Genomic DNA, 18,883 nt, shown 5'->3' with positions numbered 1-18,883 from the left:
TTGGACAAAATAAATGACATGCAGCACACACTTTTGTGTAAACCAGATGTCACTTACATCATAAATTAATTTGTTGTGCCAATAGCATCCCTGACATGTATTCTTAATTAAAACTGCTTCCCCGAGTAATTCAGTTTCAGTAAAAATGGGCAAGACAACCAGATCATTTCAAAAGACATTTGTTGCTCAATAAAACTGTAGCTTTAGTATCGTGAAAAAGTAGTTAACTATGACCTATATCCACAGTATGTACTTATTCTTTTATACATGCATACAAACAGATGGCAGGAGCCTCCATATATCGTTAGATTTTGATTCTCAAAATAAATTGTAGTAAAGAATGTCCTTAGGTCTGATCACACCTGGATGTCAAAAATGTAAGGCTTGAAACATACTGTATAACAGACAGGTACCTTCTAAATTCTTACCAGTATCCTCATAATTTGATACTGAATAACTTATCAAGTTTCATCTCAACTGGATATAAATTGTATCATCATGTTAAAATATTAGTGTGACTTGCAAATGAGCAAGCACCTTCTTGTAACTTCCAATTCAGACACTGTTCCTATTGTTAAAGAATGTCCTTACTTAAATGTATCAACCCTGGGTAAGCAGTTCTTTTGATTCAAGAAAAAGGCTACTGTGACATACATACTTCCACACACCTTCACTATATAGGGTACATTCTCTGTGAGAGATCATTTGATTAGATAAGCAATGAAACTTCCATCTGTAAAGGCCATCTTAACTTGAACATGTTCTGTACCTGGTGGATTCAGAGGTTTGTATGCAAAACCAGCCACTACAGAAATTCCCATTATACCAGCAAATATGCGCATACTCTGTCTCCAGCCCACAGTCCTTATGAGGTATTGGTGAAGGCGGGTCTGGACCAGAGCCCCTGCTGCTCCTCCGGACATTACAATCCCAGTGGCAAGAGAGCGTTGGGTAGTGAAATACTGGCTTATCATTATCATACCTAGGGGACAAAAACAGGACATGTAACTCACATCACTTTTCTTTGAGCTTCAGGTCATTCAACCTCAAAAGGACTTTGGAGAAATACTACATAGCATTAAAATTGTTGCTAATAATATTAAACTCTGTGCTTTCTTCAGATAGTGTTGTTTATTACAACGCTAAGCACTAATTTTGGATAACATTAAAGGTTACATTAGGTGGTCCAAGATAAATGATAATTGGTCTGTGAAATCTTCAGAAGGACAAAAGGACCATGTTTATATTTAACAAAAGTATCTGCTACTTGGTTTACCAGTATGGTTACCCCTTTTAAAATGGAAATGCTGCAGTTTGATTTTGAACAGCATTTGAAATAATTCTACTTTAGAAAACTGTTCGTACAACATTTTTGCATGATCAGGTTACAAAAAAAAAAGAACATACCTGCAAATGGAGGCTATAAAAAAAAGTGCAAACACTAACACCAAGAAAACTAGACAAGGGGAAAAGCTACACGTAATAACCATTACTGTTTTTATTAATATATATTCACCAAAATTATATCTATTTTAAAACAAAATTACTTAAAATGGTCAATTTATCCAGACATTTATGCTATTTTTTTCTTTTGTATCGTTTTATTTTAAAATAAAGGATATCTATTTGACTGTGAATAAATAAATCAGGCCATATTTTCTATATTACTTAATTTCTCAAGAAAGTCAAACTGTCATGTCACTTTGACCTCCACCAGTACTATTCAGTAGTTTCCCCCTATTCTCTGTATCTGCTATCCGAGTGAACGCCTCTGGAAAGCCCAGGCACCATGGATATGGCAACATGGCCTTTACCTTATTAAATTATGTGTATTCCTGCTATAGTAATTTAGCCTCACATAAATAGGACAATAAGCAAAACCTATCAACCTGATCTTCAATGCTGATGTGGAAATTGAGTAATCTCTTTGAAAACCACAGAGATAAGTAATCTGTTGAACACCAAGCAAGCACCTGAACTTTTACACAAGATGTGCTCGTCTCAGCTCTTACGTGCTTACTACTGACTTCTTGCTTTTTTAGTTAAATTACAAACTGAAATCTTGATTTCCCTGGGTAGATAAATCCAGGCATAAAATTGTAACACAGCTGCACCACTAGGTCAGCCACCCAAAGCTGGCTTAATGATTTAATTCAGCCTACAAACTTCACAGGGATGTGGTCAAATTATCATAGAGGCTGGCATGAGGTAAAACTATGTCATCTTAGAGTCCCATGAGCAGTTCTACACAACTGCCAGGATGGAAGTTGATGGATCTTATCTGTTTAAAAAAGTTGTTTGTTATTTATAAGATCCAATCAGTACATTGGACAAATATTGTCATTGAGATAATATGTGTGCACAGCGGTTGTCAAAATCCAATATTTCTGTGAATTTTTTTTTTTTTTAAAAAAGGCAGGGAGGTCTTTTGAATGATTTAAAAGGGCAGCTTTTGTGTGAACCATAGTTTAGATTAAATAGCACCACCCCCCACCACCCTATTTTTATATCCCTACATATAAAAACTTTTTTTTTTTTTTTTTAAACGTAATCACCAAATGTTTCTAACATACTTTTGCACCCCTCGTACAATCTTTTTTTTTTTTTTCAAATAAGAAATCACATTGTATTACTTCTCTTGATGCTGCACATCTAAGGGGAATTTATCTGGTAAATTCTCTGCCACAGAATATAATAGGAAGTTCATAACATTACTTAGATACAGATAATCTCAAACTCTCACTACGCGGTATGATAAGTGTACTTACCGGGGGTAAAAGCAAAACTGGATCCTATTCCAGTCACAACTCCATGGGTCAAGAAAAGAAAATCCAATTTTGAAGCATAGGATGAACCAACAATAGAGACAATGATCAGTATTGACCCTAATATTGATACTATCCTCGCTCCAAATTTTTCTGTCATTTTTCCAGAAACTGGGCCAAAAATCATAATAAGGCCATAACTGATTGATCCAACCCAGGCTAAAAAAAGAACAGTCATTTTAATTATTTATATCCTAAAGAATATTGACAGTTCCTACTAATTTAGGGTTAAAATCTTAAACCGTAGTATACTTACTATGAATGTTAATATTAGCTTATATTATATCTATTATTGTTTTGTATTATCATTTACCTCTGATTTGAAACATATACAGTAAGCTCCCATTACAAGGATGTTTTAAATGCACTTGTTTACAAATGGGCAAATGTTGTTGCTTTTAAAAGGATTTAGTTGTTATTCAACACTATCCTAACATATTCAAATTAGCACTAAACGAACAACTGAACAGACCACACGAGGAGCTGTAAAGTGAAGATCATTTTAAAAGAAATAAAAAATAAACAGCAGACAGACAAGTTGGACAAGTATGAACCATTCTTGAGAAACAACTTCTCAGCAAACTTATGGCCCCAACCACCCTGAAAGAATTTGAGGTGGTATTCAATGAGGAGAGATCATATGTTAAAGCACCTTACAGACTCCTAAACATTTTATCCTCATACAGTCCTTGGGGCACATTCAGACCCCCTCCTGTTCAAATGTGTGTCAAAGGTAATTATAGTTTTGCCTTGTGGCTGCCAACAGTTTAGTAGTTAATGTGGCCATCCATACTTTTTGTGAAGACCACTATCTTAGACAGTGTGTCAGTGTGTTAGTCAAATGACCTGAAAACATTTATTAATTCTTAATATAGCAAGGACTTGCCTATTTTTGACGAGGTCTCTCTGAATGTTTCTAGAAAGCTAATCAGATAAACTCCAAAAGAGTTGTGAAATCCAAGCACCAGCACATTGAAGATGAAAGAAGACAGAACCACGACCCAGCCCCAGCCTCCATCTGGCGGACTTTTCTGTACCTCAGGACTGTGTGGCTCACTCACTCTCTCTTCAGTCGAAAACCGTCTGAATGGTACCCTCTGGAAGAAATTCATGATGCACCACAGTATCTGTAGTGTGCGTTCTGGAAGGGGTTCAAAAATTACAAAACCGCTAGCCTGTTAGCTTTCATAAGCATTGAGTACAAGAAAAAAAAGATCCACTGTTTATTAGAAAAATAAATGCAATGTGACAGCGCCTTACTGAATCTTCATATAACACACAAGCTAGCTTTTAGCATCATATATTTATCATTACGTACAACATTTGACTGACCGTCACATTACAACCGAGATTAAACATATCCGTGTTCTGTTTGATGTGTACTGATTTTGAAATCTCTACAATATATCAATAACTAAAAAAAATTAAAAAAATTAAATCACAAAAAACAGAATGTGTATGGCGATGCCTAAAATGAAAGGCAATTATCGTGGATTTCGACACTAATTATTTTCTCTACGATACACGTATTGACTTTCTTTATATCAGGCCTTTTAATATCAGGTAATTGTTTGTTCTGTACTGTCGTCAAATATTCAAAACAAGAAAAAAATATGATGTACATGCTTATGCCCTAAATGTACCGCCAATTCCACTGCTGCGCTTTTCAGGGTATCGCCTTCATTTCCTTCTGACAAATATACCACTTTTTAAAGGATTAAAAACTAATAAAGTTTCTTTATGTCTGTAAGAAAAGGTTAACGTCTGCTGAAACATAATTTAATAATAACAAATGTTAATGCTGACAAACTATCTTCCCACCTTAAGCGCCGATGCAACACCTTGTTTCAATAACAAGCTTTATTACCAACATACAAACTGACAAAGATGATAATGATAAGTCGACGCAGGCAAAACGAAGTTCTATCAAACCATGAGATATAATAAGATGCAATATTATTATTATTTATTATTATTATTATTATTATTATTAGTAGTAGTAGTAGTAGTAGTAGTAGTAATAGTAGTAGTAGCAGTCGTAGTAGTAGGTTTTTTTTTTTTTTTTTGTCCTGGATTTTGTTTATTTATATACATCTTGCTCCAGAACCATGAGCTTCTGCTTCTTCAATTTCTTTTGGGAAACCATTTTCTTCTGAGCAACCTCCTCTTCTGGTTTGGGAACAAGTAGTAGTGATTTTTGAAAAAAACAATAGGAAAATAAAAGTTGAAACAAACAACTGTTTTTAAATGAATTTTAAATGGATAGGCAGGAGCTCTCAGAATGTGTGACCTGCACGCCACCCAGAGCCCACTGATCGACAAAGGCCGACATGTCGCCAGCAGACCCTGCGTGGGCATGCTCCAACTTAACCCGGGACTGGAACAGGGCACTGAACATGGCTCCGCAGTCAATGAGACACTCTCCGGCAATCTTATGCTTCCTGGTCTTGTAGATGGCCAGTCTAGCAAGGAGTCAGGAGCAGATTCACCAGTCTTCTCATCTTCATAGTAGTAGTAGTAGATTATTATTATTACTTAAACTGATACCATTTTAAATTGTGTAGATGAGAAATAAATCACTTTTTAATGTTCTGGAAATGGCTTATAATAATTGTGATGACCTAATTTTGAGGACCACTTTTTAGAATGTGTTTTTGTTTAAATAACTGAAATTGCAGTCAAACGTTTCTTCATAGCTGTGTGGTTTAGAATAAAATCAACTAAGAAAGTACCCTATTGTTCTTATAATACATTTTAGAGTGGTAGACAAACTTTAATTATCCTTGCATGTCAATATGATCTAATTAAATTGGGCCCTATGTGTCAAATTAGTTATAACCACATTCACCACAAGGGAACATACAATAACAGTGGGTCAATAAATTATAAACAAAACCATTATCCTACCAGGCAGCAAAGTGCTTCTGTAACATCCAAGAGGGTTAAATAATATAATTAAAAAATAATAATTAAATAAAAAAATAACATGCCACTAACAGGAGCTTAATAGCTCATCATTTTATTGTGGTAATCCACATAAACTGTAGAGTTTATAAAGTAGGAGAAAAACTGGGAAATCCATTTACATCTTGATATAGTTTAGTCAATACAGTCAATACCCATCAGTTACTTTACAAAAATGTAACAAACTAACAAAAAGAAGAAAAAACAAACATTCCAGAGCATTCAGAAATGCAGTTTAGGCTTACATTTTGACCCCTGCCCTCTCCAGTCGACTGACAATTACAGTAGTACGTTGTTTTGATATCTGTATTTCAGTTGGGAGCATTCAACATGATAAGGTGGATTGGTCCTATGAACATCATTATGAAACAACACTGTTTATTGCCAAAATATCATTCTCAGCATGTTGTATATTTTGATTTAGAACATTTGTTGTCAAGATCTTGAAATATCTGTTTACCCCTATTTACAAAGTATTTCACTTTTTGTACAATTCAAGTTGCATGAATATCTTTAGTAGTTCTGTGAACTAATCAATAGCACAGTTCAAAGCAGCCCTCAAAATCTAATTTGGGCTAGATTTGTGTGTAGGTTTAGATAATTATTTGTGGTCATCACAGTCCACTACTCATAACATATCATATTACATTGTGAAGGATGATGGATTATCAGTCTCAAACACCTCACTGGTTTTCCTTGAGGTAAAGCCCTCAGATGTGAACCTGGAAGTACGTCTACCAGATATGTATTTCTTACTCAGGCACCACAAGTCCTGGAAAATCTTAAGGAAATGATTTCTAAATTTCACTCCAATGAAGGCATACAGAATAGGATTTAGACAGCAGTGTAAATAAGCCAAGCACTCTGTATGGATAAGGGCCTTGGTTTTCATTTTTTCCTCATTGCAATCTAGGTCTGTCCTGAACTTATTTACAGTGTCCATCAAGAGAATGATGTTATAAGGCAGATGACACACAATGAAAACCACTACCACTGCCATGACAACACGCACAGCCTTGTGTCTCTGGAAGTTTTTAGCTCGCAGGAGGGTATAAATGATGCTTGCGTAAGTGAAGATCATAATCAGCAAAGGAAGGAAGAATCCAATGCTGAGCTGTGCACTTGGCATCAATGTTTTTAATATAACAGCAGTCTGATGATCAGGGAAATTAGTTTCACAGACAGTAATGTTTTGATGTTCAAACGTTTTATAGACTATGAAAGTGGGAAGGGACATACCAATTGCAACAAGCCAGACAACCAGGCAGATTACGTGGCTATAGACCAGAGCTGTCGATCGAAGTTTGAAAGACCTTCTTGCCTGAACAATAGCAATGTAGCGGTCTGTGCTGATGCAAGCAAGCAGCAGCATACCGCTGTACAAATTCACACTGTAGATGCCTTTCAGTAACTTGCATGATAAATCTCCCAGAATCCATTCATACTGTTCGTTTACTACCAAAAGAGGAATTGAAAGAACAAACAGTATGTCTGCTATGGCCACATTTAGAAGATAGATGTCTGTCATGGATTTTAGCTTCTTATAAAATGCATATGTGACAATAACCAGTACATTGCCCAAAATGCCCAGCACACAGATGACAGAATATACATAAACCATATTGGAACGCAATGTTCGGATATCAGTATTATCACATTGATATACGTATTCACTTGGATCATAACCATAGCTGTCATTATAATAGTCAATGTTGTCTTCCATCTTATTGGAGCTCCTCTGTTGAAATCACCTAAACAATAAAAGAAGCATCATATAAATGTAATCACTGTTTATTAACAGGTGTCTGATTATACATTGGCAACCTCTGTATAATTCATATCTCCCAGTGACAACAAATATAACTATACATGTCCCCACTTTTTTGTTTTGCAGTTGCCTAGCGAATAAGGAAGGAATCCCTTTTGCATAATTTGATGCCATGCTCAAAATACTAATATTTAACATAACAGAATATGCATGAAAGCACCAGTCATATGGGGACGTGTAACATTATATTTTTTTTGGAACCTCGCTACTTACTCTTTAAGTGTATATCTCAAATTGACACAAGTAATGGAAACTGCTTTTTTATGCATCAGTCCAAACAGGATTGTGTTCATTTAACAAAGATCTTAAACCAAGACATTTGAAGTCTGATAAATTGAGTATAACAAAATGTATTATCACTTCATTACAGAATTCAGTTACATAATCTTGGTCAGAAAGAAATGTGTAATTAGGCGCATTTCATCCTTTCCTTATTACATTTATGAAATTACAATATTTGAAACAGCAACTAAAAATGAATGAAATGTAGTAAAAAGAAAAAGACCTTTTTAGGCAAGAAGAAGAAAGTTGAAAACACGCACATGAACATTAAAGAACTAGTCGTTATCAGAAAATGGAAATGAATGCAGTACCTTGTAGGGAGTGAGCTTTGTATGATTTCCGCAGGTGTCAAACGCTTCCTCAGATCTTGACAGGCATCAGTGTCACATTCCTAGCAGGAAGAGATTATTCCCAATGGCTTTATTTAGAACCTGTAAAATACAATAAGACAGATTGATTCATACTACTGCGCAGCATTTCTACCATGGTGTTGCGCTAAGACAACAAAATAAAAAAATAAAAATTTATGTTATAGCAAAGTTTTAGAATAGGATAGGCTCTATTCACAAAGCTTTGAATAGTACAACATTACATTTTCTTATGGTAACTTGTAGGAATTTTTAATAGTATTTTTTGAAATTATGAAGAATATAATTAACTTATCACTCCTTCCAGATTTTATGCAGTACTTCCTCTCCAAACATGAAGGATCTCAAAATAAATAGTTTGTTACATAATCACAATGAATCCAACCTCCGACCATGGCCCCCTGGCCCTCATACACATTTGTATTAATGGTCCAAGTGCTTTGTGTAAAAATGTCTGCTTTCCATTTATGATAAAACTGTTTTATAGTGCATCTAGGTGAAAATGGTAAGTTAGCATTTTCAATAAAAAATAAAAGTTTTGTGTTAAGAAAATAATTAAAGTGGGATTAATTGGGGATTTTCATCGGTTTAAACAGCTAGAGGTTAATATTATGTCTGAATCTAGCGCATCATATCCCTTTTAGAGTAGAATGTTAAGTTGCTACATTTTAATAAAAGAAAATAAACCGCTCACTCAAAAAGCAATTCCTTTAAAATAAAATCATTTTATTTTATTAACCAATGTTTAGGTACAAAATACCTTCATCAGGGTAAAGAAACAGACTCACACAGGTGTTTAAATGGAAGTGATAGGAAGATTCATGCTACATTTAACATTAGTTCATGGGACAGGAGCAAGGACTGTGCCTGGAAGAAGAACCTAAGGAATTGAGATTAGGAGAGAAGTGCTTTGTGACTTAGGAAGGAGTACTGGGTTTTCCCTTAGCTCGCGGAGAGCCGTCAACACGGAGGTAAGACCGAAGCGAACAGCCTCCAAGCCTGGGAATCAATCATTCCTTCCCTTTGACAGGGTAGTGTCACAGCCCAGCCTGTTACTGGCAGGAAGAGAGACTCAGAGACAAGAAAAGCTGCAGTGAAGTGTTATCATGCATGTTTAAGTACAAATACAGTACACTAAACAAAACACATTAACAAATAAAAAGACACAAGGGCCAATGTCTATACAAAATTCACAGACATCAACATGCACCTTCACCAACACCGACATTAACCTTACTAACACCTGTGATTCCCCTTCTTATACACCTGTGGCTAGAGCCTCATTAATCATTCAATTATGGCCCTAGCCACATTCCCACATGTTTTCTCCTCACACACACCTTATACCGCCTGCCACATTCCCCCAAGGGGAACCTAGAGGAGAGAACAAAAATACAAAAGAGAGAGGAAAGATTTGGCCAGGGGTCCCCTCTGGCTCGCCTAGGACGAAGCCAGCGCGGCTGTGCTTCTAAGGTTATGAAGTGAGCTTCACTTACCCCCAGAGGGAGACCATTGCAGAGGCAGAGCAGCATATTGGAGGAGGACGGTGTAGTGGAGGAGGAGGGGAGGATGGTGGAAAAAGAAAAACAAGACAGAGAACAAGGGCATAGTTTAAATAGGGAGGTTGGCAGATATCAGTGGCAGAACTGAACACGGGAGCATTCTCTCTATAGCCATGGATTCTTAGACTGTTGTTTGGTATTTAGTATGTATGGAGGAGCACAAGCTAAAAAAAAAAAAAAAAAAACAATAAATATTAAATAACTTAATCACTTAGGGCTAACATGAAGCCCTAAAGTAAAACCCCTTGACCTCTGATTTGATTTTATGTCTTGTATGAAATCCACTTTTGCAAGTCACCTAGACCTCCAAAAATCTCTGTTAATGCTTACTGGCAGCCTCTGGACGCAAGGACGCGTTAGACTTTGCCATTGGATAATTTACAGTCATTCCATAATATTTCAAATAAACAGCTGTAAACCCAACAGTTCCACTGAACTCTATAAGTATAGTGAAAGTTATTCAGAGAAAAGAGAAGAGAACCCTTTATCTTATCTAACTTATTGCTTGTGGGTTTTGTATGAAACAAAGATTGCTTGATAAGATAAAGGCAATTCATCTCAAAAGCTGGTACATGCAAAAATGGCCAGGGAAAATCTTGAGGTCACCATGGTTGTAGTTATCCACAGTCTTTTTTTTAATAATACTGTATTTTATTTTAGACATTATTAAGCATGTTTGCAAATCCGCCACCCCAAAACCACCTACTGCTATGCTAGTATCATTTAAAATATTTCAGCTGGCAACTTCATGTTGTCATTGTTATGGAGAAAGTATGAAACATGGAAATTCAATTCAATTAATGCAAACAACACAGTACATACTTAAATTTATCATTACTTTTTTTGTTTCTGAATCTGAAATGTCATGAGTTCCAACAGGGGCGGACCCAGACTTTCATGAAGGGGAGGAGGAGGTCAAGACTGTCATGAAAAGGGGATACCTGATACGAAACATACCGTTAAAGTTAACAATAATTTTTACTTTTTTAACAAAAGGGGGGGGGGGGGGGGGGGGGGGGGGGGGGGGGGGGGATGGGGGGGGGGGGGGGTGGGGATGGGGGGTGGGGATGGTCCGGACGGACTCAAACATTGTATTAAGTCAGGAATAACAAAAATTTTTTTAAAAAAATTTATACGTTGTTGTAAGTACAGGATTTTGACCTGAAACTCCATAAAATGGAGGACATTTACTTGCTGTTACTTGTTGAACCATCGTCACCAATGTCTATTATGTCGCAATATATACATCCCCATGTGTTGCTACAACTGTTTAAATAACATACCTGTCATCTTTCTTTTCATTGTTAACATCCTGACAACTTTTTACACTTATAACATTAAAGTCTGTTTCAAAGCTCTTTTCCAAATGTCTGCTCTAGTGCACTGGGGTTTGAGATCTGTCCTTTAAATCACTGCAGGAAGTGCTCTGGCTTTTCTGTTCTGTACCACATCATGGATGGTTATTGCTGTGTTACCAGTATGACAGTATGGTTAATAATCCTTACACAATCAGTGCACTAGTGGACATTTTAAAAATAACTTTGAAACAGACTTTAAAGTTATAAGTGGGCCGGATTCATCTCCCATAAGAACAGTCTGTGGTTTCTATGTGCAGAAAGGCTTTTCTGTTCGGTAAGATGTTATTATAGGAACCAAAAATAAGTCAATTGCAGATTGGGTATTCTACGGTAAAAGATGAGTCACACAATTAGTACTTCTGGTTGCTATGCTTATGAGATAATAAATCTCTGTAGTATATGTAAAGAAAACAAACTAAATTCAAATAAGTAGTGGAAGCATGAAATACAGTAAAACAATCAACACTAAAGTTATATTCACGTAATATTCATAATTCTCTAGGGCCACAGCACATGCTGTCAACATTGAGCTTTCAAAATAAGACAGACTGTGCAACAAACTGTTAAAATTGTAACTTTCAAAAGATCAGAAATGATAAAACAGACATAAATAAAAAAAATAACTGTTTATTTTCTTTTAAAATATTTAAAAACTATAAAAACAAGCACTGAAAATGTGCATTAGTTAATTAACTTTAAATGTACCATATACATTTTTTTTCTTCTTACATGTTAAACCATATACAGAATGGTTTTAATTTATTGTATTTTATTTAGAAAGCCACAAGATGTTCTGTTTAACTAAATATTGGCACAATAACAATTCATACATACATTTTCTGCTCTACAGTAATATGTAAAACACCATGGACCCTATTCTAAATTATTTTCAGAGAGGAATACTACCTAACTGTATACTACAATTGCACTCTTCTCATATACTCATCCATTAATAAAAAAGAAGAAAAAAAGGTTTTTGTTTTAACTTACATGAATTTACAGAACTGATAAGTCTGCTCTTTTTTTTGCTTGGAGATCATAGAGCCAGGCATTTCAGCATAATGAGGAATATGATTGCTGAAATATGAGGAATGCCAGAACATTTGCCTGCTGTTCCAGGTAAAACCTACTTGTTATAACATGATTTAGTGTAGTTGTGTTATCACGGATTTGAAAGAGGTAATTTCACTAGAGCTGTGTTCGTCAACCTAACAGCTGCTTACAATACCATCAACCACCATTAACTCCAATACAAGACCCTGGAAATTGCAAAAGATCTACACATTATAGAACTGATACGAACCCTTCTCGAAAACAGATGTTTCTTTATTGAGTTGGATGGGAAGCGAAGCCGATGGCAGCAAAAGGAAAAAGGCCTCCCTCAAGGAAGCGTACTTGCACCATTGATTTATAACATCTACACGAATGACCAACCAACAGAACACTCTAACTGAGGAGCTATAAAAAAACAATTACATGCCAACCCAACAAAAACACAAGTCTGTGCCTTCCACCTAAAAATCATGAGACCAATTGTCAGCTCAACGTCACATGGTCCGGGATCCCACTATCTCACTGCCTGAACCCAGTCTACCTTGGAGTTACTCTTGTTCGAAGCCTCATAAAAAGCACACATCACAAAGCCAAAAGCGAAAGTGAACACCTGTAACAACATTCTATACAAGCAAACCAACTTGAAATGGAGATCCAGCCCCTTAACCATTCGAACCGCTGCCTTGGCTCTCAGCTTTTCCACTGCTGAGTATGCGTGTTCCACATGGGAGAGATCCGTACATGCCAAGCGGCTTGACCCCATCCTGAATGCCAGTTGCCGATGCATCACAGGATGCCTGAAACCTACCAACCTTAACAGTATCTGCTGGCTTGCATTGCTCCACCCGACATCAGAAGAGCAGTGTGAGACAACAGTTGTACGACCACTCCCCAGCCCGCAACCAACTGAAGTCATGTAGGAGCTTCCTCGCCAGCACCCAACCTCTCAACGCCACACCCAAGGACACCCAATTACAGATGTGGAATGAGAGGCTAGAGACCATATCAGACACTCAAAGGAAGCAACGAGGAAGTGGGGCTATACCACCTGCTCAACTACGTATGATTGGGGCACTGAGCCTCAGACTATGCAACATCTGTTGTAGTGTCCGCTGCTCGAAGGCACAATGACCTTGCAAAGAACAACAAAAGCATGTGTAGAAAAAATTGTCAAACATGGCGTAAAGACACGAGAAGAAGTAGAAAGGCTGGAAGCCTTGATTAGTACATACATTAGGAAATGGATGGGAGTTCATGATGTCTTAGCAGGGCAGCACTCTATGGTAAAGGGAAACTGCAGCCGCCAATCTCAGCTCATACAGAAGAATTCAAGTGCAGTAAGGTTTGGCTGGAAATTACACTGATGGAATCGCATGACAAGCATGTCAGGGAGGAAGCACCTGTAGTGACAACCAGGAGAAAGTGGGCAGCAAAATACGACTACCCTTCTACCTGACATGATCCTGTGGTCAGTCTTAGAACGCTTTGTTCTCCTGGTGAAGCTAACAGTGCCAAGGAAGGATTCTGTGGATGAGGCATACAAGAGGAAGAAACTTCGGTATGGTCAGCTAGCCACTGAGGTGGAACAGTGGGGGTGGAGAGTCTGGGTTTATCCAGTAGAGGTGGGTTGTCAGGGATTTGTTACACACTCCATGACCAAGATTTTCAGAGATACTGGATTGAGTGCACAGGAGTTACAGTGTGTATAGTGAAGGCTCTATCTAAGGAGGTAGAGATTAGCAACTGGCTTTGGTTGAAGAGGAAAGAGGCCGATTGGGGACCTTAAGAGGTGTGATAGAGGAAGTTAACATCAATGAAAAGGAATGAATGGCTAAAGTGAGTAAACTGGGCTTGGGTGGGTGGGGGGTGGAGGGGAGTGGGGCTGGGACAGCAGCATCACTGTCAAGCCTTCCTGAGGTGTTGTGGGCTAGTCGACAAAACACCAAAGACAGGAAGTGCCGACCTGCTTACCCCAACAAAGTGTCACACCCAGCCCATTCCAAAGGGTTGCCATGCTATGGCACTAGGGAGGCCACACTTTGGTTGATCCCTGGAGCCAGCACTACTGGTGTTGTGTGTGTTGATATGCCAGGGAGACTGCAAATAAGTTGGTCCCTTGAGCCAGCATTATACTTCCACCATCATCCCCAATAGGAAATTCACATTACCTGGCGGAGGAAAAGCGCTGAAGGCTCATATATTACAGCGAAGTTACATCTTGATTGGTCCCGAACCACTACTATCTAATTTTATCTTGGCAAAAGCAGAATGCAATATTAGCATGAAGTAAACAGCAGCTACTCTCATTTAATAAAAATCTATTAACACAAATTTGAAGAGAAAGAAAAAAAGTGAAAGGCAGAGGCAGAAGTGTTAAAGGGACTAGGAGCTCCTAAAATAAACAAATCCCCTGGGCGAGATGAGATCATCCCAATAGTACTCAAAGAAATGAAATAATTTATTTACAAACCACTAACCAAGATCATGAAACAGTCTCTTGACAGAGGGGTTGTACTGACAGACTGGAGAATTGCAAACGTAATACCAATCCACAAAAAGGGAAACAAAACTGAACCAGGTAACTACAGACCAATAAACTTGACTTCTGCTATATGGAGACTTTTGGAAACTATAATAAGATCCAAAATGGAAAATTACTTATATGGTAACAGTACCCTGGGAGAAAGTCAGCGTGGTTTTAGGAAAGGGAGATTGTGTTTAACTAATCTGCTTGATTTTTTTGAGGATGCAACATCGACAATGGATATTTGCAAAGCATATGACATGGTCTGTTTAGATTTCCAGAAAGCTTTTGACAAAGTCCTGCAAAAAAAAAATTCTCAAACTGAACGCAGTAAGGATTCAAGGAACTGCATGCACATGGACTAGGGAGTGGTTAACATGTAGAAAACAGAAAGTACTGATTAGAGGAGAAACATCAAAATGGAGCGAGGTAACCAGTGGTGTACCACAAGGATCAGTATTAGGTCCTCTGCTATTCCTAATTTCCATTAATGACTTAGATTCTGGTATAATAAGCAAATTTGTTAAATTTGCAGATGACAAAAAAATATAAGTGGCAAACACTGTTGCAGCAACAAAGGTCATTCAAAGTGATCTAGACAAGATTCAGAACTGGACAGACACATGGCAAATGACATTTAATAGAGAAAAGTGTAAGGTACTGCACACAGGCAATAAAAATGTGCATTATAAATATCATACTGGAGATACTGAAATTGAAGAAGGAATCTATGAAAAAGACCTAGGAGTTTTTGTTGACTCAAAAATGTCTTCATCTAGACAATGTGGGGAAGCTATAAAAAAAGACCAACAAGATGCTTGGATATATTGTGAAAAGTGTTGAATTTAAATCAAGGGAAGTAATGTTAAAACTTTATAATGCATTAGTAAGACCTCATCTAGAATATTGTGTTCAGTTCTGGTCACCTCGCTACAAAAAGGATATTGCTGCTCTAGAAAGACAGCAAAGAAGAGCGACCAGAATTATTCTGGGTTTAAAAGACATGTCATATGCAGATAGGCTAAAATAACTGAATCTATTAATTCTTGAACAAAGAAGACCACGCGGTGACCTGATTCAAGAATTCAAAATTCTAAAAGGTATTGACAATGTCAGTCCAAGGGACTTTTTTGACTTGGAAAAAAAAAAAACACAAGGACCAGGGGTCACAAATGGAGATTAGATAAAGGGGCATTCAGAACAGAAAATAGGTGGCACTTTTTTACACAGAGAATTGTGAGGGTCTGGAACCAACACCCCAGTAACGTTGTTGAAGCTGACACCCTGAGATCCTTCAAGAAACTGCTTGATGAGATTCTGGGATCAATAAGTTACTACCAACCAAATGAGCAAAATGGGCCGAATGGCCTCCTCTTGTTTGTAAACTTTATGTTGCACAGTAATGCCAATTTAAAGCATCTTATCTTCAGCTATGGGGACCCTTATACTTGGACACGTACATTTCCAAATATATGAAACCAAAGGTATGTCCATGCATATTTGTGCAACAATGCAGTACTGTATTTTTATTTAAATCATTTACTGTAAACAGAATTTCATCTTAATAAAGATAATGACACTACTGTAACAAAGCTGACTCCCATTAAAAGTAGGTGCCAGTTGAGACAATAAAATGGAGAAGATGAAGCAAAGCACCATGTTTCTGTGAAAATATCCTAAATAGCTGAAAACCAACTGACCCAATGCCTCTCTCCTATACAGCTTAATACATGGCTCATTACAAACTGATAATAGCTGCTTTTATCAATAATGAGTGAAACGATAATAATGAAGAAGAGTGATATACTTTTCAGTTAAATGTATTCTGATGTAGTATAGACCCCATTGTTTCAATTCTAATGCATGTTAAAACCATATCTCAATGTTTAAAAGTTGTTTTTTTTGTTACCAGGAATAGAACCAATAGGAATTTGCACCTTGTGCACCACCCTAATATCCTTATACGAATGACACAGAACACTGTGGGCACTGTTTGGATTCCAGGTTTGCATGCTTAGCTTTGTGAATAATACTTTGCTTGTCATTACATCCATATATAATGCATTATCTGTCTCGGGGTGGTTCCCCACAGAAACAAATGATTCTTTATCACTGCAATAATTCAAATTCCCCCAATTGTACACACTAAAACATTATTTGATCCTCAGGCTTTATAAAAGTGCAGATACAGTACAATTCAAGTTCATGCTCAAGTCATAAGAATTTAATCGCAAGCTTTCTTTCCTTTTTAAATGACTTATTTTTCAAAAACAGTTTTGTATTGCTGTAAAAAAAAGTTTTTATTAAGTTATTTATTTCAGTGATCTATATGGGAGTTCAACTTAACCTAAGAGAATGTGATACATTACAAACACATTTAAAAAAACAGCCCTTAATAATAATCATTTTTTTAAATCCTTTAAAAAGTCTTTAAAGTGAATATGGCCAGTTTCACTCCCAGTCAGAGCAAGTCAGATTATTATTACTTTTGCATGGTTTAAATAAAACAAAATACAAAATTACACATAAACAAAATAGAAAAGCTTCAAACTAAAGGAAACCAAACAGCAATTTAAAAATCACATTTTTTTAAATTACATTCCAATATTTCACACATGGTTTTAAAGACATAAGTACAAAAGTCTAGCTAACGCTAAAAATGAAAGAGTAAAAGTTAAAGAAAAGGTTTTAAAAAGTTGCATTTATGATACAAACAGTTTATCGGTCCAGCGGTATCAATAAAACCAAAAAAACAAGAGTTTTTACAGGTGGATTTTTAGCATTTCAAAACCAGAATTTTAGACATAATTTATCTTTGCTTACTCTCTGTAGTATTTGAAGAAAGAAGAAAAAATGCTGTGCTTACCGGAGATATTAATGCGTGATATATTATAAATGTCTTTATGTATACAAAGCTGTTTAACAAATCTTTTACTTGCTTGACACTCCAAAGCTTGCCGCCTCAGTCTATGCTGACAGTAAGAATGATTATAGAGTAAGACTGAGCAAGTAATATGAGACTTCCTGCTTTTCCTTTTAAGTATGGACTGAGTTCAGCAGGCTTTTTTTTAGGTTTTTTATTATAAATAAATCAGCAAAAATGACTTTTAAAGTTTCACAATTTACTAGACAGGAAGGTGGTAAGTATTAACATAAAAAAATATACTAAAAACATGTATTGTGTGTTATTGTAATGTATAGAGAAAGTTAAATAAGGGAATGAAAATACAAAAAGAATGTAACAAACAGAATTTTCTTTCTTTATTTTTTTAAACAAAAAACACAGCCATCCTAAAAACTCAGTCAATGTTCACTTTCCATCACCTGCCAGTAATCTATTTTACTATGACCTTATAACCTGTCAGAACCCTTCAATTGAAAGCAGTAATTTGTGAAAATGAACTGTTGCCAAAAATATTCTGTTTTCTAGTTCAGTTCCATTTTTGCTTGCCTTCATGTCCAATTCTGTTTTTTTTTTTTTTTTTTTTACTAATTTTATGATATTTCCTCTGAAGCCTCGTTTAACACTTTGATGCCTGCTAACATGGACACATTTAATCGATTATTCACGATCTGTAAGATTTATATTTTCTATATGTATACCTGTTTAGACATGAGTTTATACTGGATACCGATTATCAATTTTTTTATTGTAGGGTAATCATGTACAGGATAATCATGATAACTTACCAGATATATTGTTGCGTGCTCAATAGGGAGACATGGTGGTTGACGTTGTATTACAGAGCCCAGGGAGGTGCGTATTACAGCTTTGTGATACTGCAGGTGTAGTAGCCTGCTGTGACAGCTTCCCCCAATTGTTTTGTTTTCCTCAAACCAAAATTGGATCCGCAGCACCACCATACTTACCTCTTTACCTTCTTATATTGGGATTATTTAGGAATTGGAATTTATTTTCAAAGAACAGATACCTGTCACTTCCCAATTTGTCTCTGTTGGATTTATGAATGAAGGACAAAAGCTAAAAGGAAGTTATGTATTAACACATTACACATCCATATGTACACAGCTTTGTTGGCATACTGCAGCAATAAATGTATGTTCCTGTTTTGTTGTATATCAGCTTTCAATGTTTTGATGAGACAAAAAAACACAACA

At 36.5% G+C, this 18,883-nt stretch overlaps 1 protein-coding gene across 5 annotated transcripts; it reads right to left on the bottom strand.

The window, feature by feature from the left end:
- Positions 1-5,782: 5,782 nt before the first annotated feature.
- On the bottom strand, positions 5,783-18,660 carry ccr6a (chemokine (C-C motif) receptor 6a). Of its 5 annotated transcripts, XM_041250519.1 has the most exons (4): positions 17,631-17,871; positions 9,764-9,993; positions 8,211-8,330; positions 5,783-7,540 (listed from the first exon to the last, which is right to left on the bottom strand). In XM_041250519.1, exon 4 carries the CDS (start codon positions 7,510-7,512, stop codon positions 6,433-6,435), a length of 1,080 nt encoding a protein of 359 aa, XP_041106453.1. In that variant the 5' UTR covers positions 7,513-7,540; positions 8,211-8,330; positions 9,764-9,993; positions 17,631-17,871; the 3' UTR covers positions 5,783-6,432. The 5 variants fall into 5 exon arrangements, with proteins under 5 accessions (XP_041106453.1, XP_041106451.1, XP_041106455.1 ...); XM_041250517.1 differs by lacking the exons at positions 9,764-9,993; positions 17,631-17,871 and adding an exon at positions 18,455-18,660; XM_041250521.1 differs by lacking the exons at positions 9,764-9,993; positions 17,631-17,871 and adding an exon at positions 18,455-18,660 and having other exon boundaries at positions 8,211-8,317.
- Between the last annotated feature and the right edge of the window lie 223 nt (positions 18,661-18,883).

Source organism: Polyodon spathula, chromosome 5 (genome assembly GCF_017654505.1).
Source record: "Polyodon spathula isolate WHYD16114869_AA chromosome 5, ASM1765450v1, whole genome shotgun sequence".
Taxonomy (NCBI): Eukaryota; Metazoa; Chordata; class Actinopteri; order Acipenseriformes; family Polyodontidae; genus Polyodon; species Polyodon spathula.
This window is presented reverse-complemented; position numbering and strand designations above follow the sequence as displayed.

What these genes read in the sequence shown, in the direction of transcription:
- ccr6a (XM_041250517.1), bottom strand. Translation starts at nt 7,512, where the DNA reads ATGGAAGACAACATTGACTATTATAATGACAGCTATGGTTATGATCCA.